The following is a 4237-nucleotide window of genomic DNA, read 5'->3' as shown; positions in this document are numbered from 1 at the left end:
AGTTCAATAGCGGAACGAATGGGGGTCAATTTATTGTTATCACATTTTTGTCTTAGGAATGCGACAAAAAACTACAAATATTATTGAACTCTAGTCTCCATGCGACAAAAAACTACAAATATTATTGAACTCTAGTCTCCATGGCGTGACTAATCAATAGAAAAAAAGTCATGTTGGGGGTAAACTACTCCTTTAAGTAGACAGTTTTTTTTAAGTAGCATTGTTTTCTATTCAGTAACAGTTGTGCTAGTCAGGTTTGTGATACAGGTTTCCTGTAGCACTTTATTTTTCATCCTTTGAAGTCCCTTCTATCCTCTATGGCAGGTGTCATCCGCAATCCAGTCTTTTCTACCCCAAAACATGTTCACGTTTCTATGAAGGATTTCTTGCAGTTCCCCCATTCTCCCTCAACCTCGCCGAGTGTCTGCTAATCCTCAGAATCTATTCTTCAATGTCAGCCTGCATCTTTCTTGACCTGGCGATCACTTCGTTTTCAGTTTTCCGTTAGTCCTTTGCTCAGGAGGAACGCTTCTTGATTGGGTTCACGACCAATGAAGTTCTTCAGCATCTCCTCAGCGTCTTTAGAGGCACCAGGCTTCAGGATGCAGTTCCTGTAGTCCAGACCCACCTTAGGGTTCATGATTCCTTCCTGTTTGAAACGGCTGTAGAACATGTCCATGGACAACACCTCACCCCACAGGTAGCGATAGTCCTTGCCATCAGACACAAGTGCACGTACCGCATAGTCGAAAGGTGCTGTGATCGGCGTTTGAGAAGCAGTGACCCCCAGAATGTCCTCATAGAGCCTCATGTGCTCATTATACAATTTCAAACCCAAAACCAATCCAGCCTGGGTGTGAAGAGCAAGGTCCAATTTAGCGCTGACTATCTTTGCTAGGCAGACCAAACCGATGTTGGCGAGGCGAGACTTGATGAGTTTGTCTAGCAGGTCGTCAGGAATGGGAGCTCCCGTCTTGTAGTGTTTAGAGATTCTCTGTAGTGGTTCCTTCTCCCAAACCCAGTTCTCCAACATCTGGGACGGAACCTCTGAAAAGTCCTCTTCCGCTTTGAATGCACTGAACACAGCGTAGTCGACCTGAGCACAGAGGAAGTGCATGGCGTGACCAAACTCATGGAAGAACGTCTTTACATTCTTGTGTTCCAGCAGGCAGGGGACGTCGGCCGTGGGTTTGCTGAACTCGGTCACTATGGCAGCAACAGCCATCTGTCTTCTCCCATCAGACAGCAGACAGCCGGGCTGCAGCAGGCAACAATATCCAGCAGATGTTCCCATGTCCTTTCCCTCTCTGGTGAACAGGTCAAGGTAGAACTGTCTGACTGTCTGTCCAGAGGAGCAGTCGGTGACGCAGTACAGAGTGACATCGGGATGCCACACGGGGGCGCCGTGCACCAGGCTGAAGGACAGACCCAACAGGTCCTGGCAGATGTCCAACAGACCCTGGGTCACAACCTCCAAGGGAAAATACTCCTTCAACTGGTCGTGATCCACTCCATACTGGTTCTTCACCACCTGAGCCTGGTAGTCATCCAGGTCCTTTATATACAGCTCTCCATTGAATAGCAGACCTCTGTTCTGATACTCCTCCTTCTTTAGTTTGAGGAGGATTGTTCTCTCTTTGTCTCCCAGTGGCTTCAGCTTATGGGCCAGCTCGTCCAGGAAGATAGAGACATCCTTAATAGACTTTACCATACTTCTCTCTTTTAAATTGATACGTTGATAGTGAGTTAAGAAATCCTCAACTTGTTGCTCATACGAGGGATCTGTTCCGCCCCGGTGTACCCCCTTGCATTTCTTAGCCTTTTTACAAAGATTTTCCCAAAGATAACTTAATAAAAACTTAATAATAATCTCTCCAATACTTTCCCCAAGCCATCTCTCCATGTATCTCTTATCCTCTGCAGTAAGACTTTTTTCATCCACCTTCAATCCCAGAGCAAGAATCCTCTGGTAGACGTCAGTTCTCATGCTCATGACCTTGTCAAACTTATACAGCTTCTCACATGTCTCTCTGCAGGCGGCCCTAACCTCCGCACTGGGAGAAATACTCATGAGGAGGTCCAACATGTTCATCTGGAAGGCGTACTCAGCTTCCATGTCGGCCAGGGCCTTCAGGGTGTTGTTGAAGGTCACTCTGTCCAGGTCCAAGGAGCCCATGGCATTGTAAACCTTCTCTGTGTTGGCGATGAGCTCGTCAGACATCTGCCGGATCTGTTTGGGGCTCAGATCCCAGCGTAGGCGGTTCTCGGTGCAAACCTGAGTAGCGCTGCTGAAATCCACCTCTCCAGTAGCTACCATGTTTTTTCTTTACTTCAACGACAAGCGTTACAAAGGTTATCTGGGTTTTAAGGACAGATATCTTCGGAACTGAATATGAGTTGGTTGAGTTGGAGTGTCCTTGAAGATCCGAGGATGGTCTTGTGGGGTAGAGTTGGAGTCTTGCAGGTAGAGTTGGAGATTCTTGGGTGCGATGGTTGAATCTGAAGGTACCCATGGAATGCGGACTGCTTTTATACCCACAATGGTTGAGTCAGTCTTGGTGATGTCATGATGACAAGTCAGGGTGGTTGAGTCGTTCTTGGTGATGTCACGATGACAAGCCAGCCATATCCAATCTGGAGTCTGTGATGCCTGACATCTCCATATATGGCCGTCCAGGGCTTAGTGAGGTTGGTGTCGTGATCTCCATATCTGGAGATCCATGTGATGATATTGAGCTCCATATATGGTGATCCATGTGTTGTACCCATTTAGGAGGTAACAAGCAAGATGATGCAGAAAGCCTTCGTAACACCTGGGTGCGAAAGACGTGCAAAAAGGGATCTCAACTCCGAAGTGAAGCCGGACTTTCACTTTGTTGTACGACCGCCATGTTGCATTCTGAAATTAGCCGATCTACAAGCTCACAACACGTCACATTCGCGAATCGCGACCCAGAAACGTTTGGCTTCACAATAAACGCTTATATCAGCTTGCTTTCCCAGACCGGCAACATGGAAAATAGATTTGATGGCGATTTCACATTGCAAAAGGGTGCAGGAAGAGTGAGCACCTTAACATTTTGTGGGCACCAATGCCACATTTCTTTTCTTCTCCTGTATGCTATATTTTATTGTTGTTCAGAACTTTGTAACTTATGTTTTGGAAGGTGCTATATAAATAAAGTTTTTAGGCATATTAAGCTCGGCCGCCCGGAGCGTCTAGTCAGCGACCTGGCCAACTCGGGAACAATATAAATAGGGAATGAATGCCCCACCCTTTAATGCAAACCCCATTATACCTGTTGTCATAGGATCTGTTTTGACCATCTGTTTGCATGTGTCCATTTATGCCCATATATGGAGATATCTGTCGGTCTACGTCCATTTTATGCCCATATATGGAGATCTCTGTAGGACCCGTTTTGACCATCTGTTTGCCTGTGTCCATTTATGCCCATATATGGAGTTATCTGTCTGTCTGCGTCCATTTTATGCCCACATATGGAGATCTCTGTATCCATTTGTCTGCGTCCCTTTATGCCCATTATGGAGATCTCTGTATCTGTCTGTGCCTCCGACTGTGTTGCAGACACAGTGCCAGTTCCCCCTTTAATGCAAACCCCATTAAACCTGTTGTCATAGGACCCGTTCTGACCATCTGTTTGCCTGTGTCCATTTATGCCCATATATGGAGATATCTGTATCTGTCTGCCTGCATCCATTTTATGCCCATACTGTAGATCGGCTATATTCTAAAAGTACAATATTTGGATCCGAGATGTTGTGGTAAAGTAAAGGTAAAAGTAGCCTATTGGAAATACTCAAGTAAAGTACAAATACCTCAAAATTGTACAGCACTTAAATAAATGTACTTAGTTACATTCCACCACTGATAATATTGATTGATTCATGAGTGATACAGATTACCTGTATTTCATGATCATTCCCAAATCAGAAGCCATGGGTCAACAGGCTTTAAGTTAAGTGCATGCCGTGCTAAAAAGCACAGCCTACTGATTACAAAACAGAAGTTCTGGATTCAGGTGCAGCATATAGGAAATATGGGTATGAGCTGCAGGGTGCAACCAAAATGGCAAAGAATCAATATAGGGATAACGTGATGCAATTCCCAGGAATGCAAAAAGAAAAGAAAAAATCGAACCCATGCAGTGGACGTGAGCAGTTCATTTAGAAGTTACGTTTTCTAACTAATCAATGTATGTGTGTCTCTGTGTGT

The 4237-nt window shown here is 45.3% G+C and overlaps 1 protein-coding gene across 1 annotated transcript; it reads right to left on the bottom strand.

Annotated features, from left to right (window-relative positions):
• Positions 1-493: 493 nt before the first annotated feature.
• On the bottom strand, positions 494-2317 carry LOC308306213 (thimet oligopeptidase-like; the record flags this gene model as incomplete). Its single annotated transcript, XM_080751112.1, has 1 exon — positions 494-2317. One exon carries the CDS (start codon positions 2315-2317, stop codon positions 494-496), a length of 1824 nt encoding a protein of 607 aa, XP_080607238.1.
• Between the last annotated feature and the right edge of the window lie 1920 nt (positions 2318-4237).

This window comes from Nannobrachium achirus (assembly GCF_963921795.1).
Source record: "Nannobrachium achirus genome assembly, chromosome: 20".
Taxonomy (NCBI): domain Eukaryota; kingdom Metazoa; phylum Chordata; class Actinopteri; order Myctophiformes; family Myctophidae; genus Nannobrachium; species Nannobrachium achirus.
This window is presented reverse-complemented; position numbering and strand designations above follow the sequence as displayed.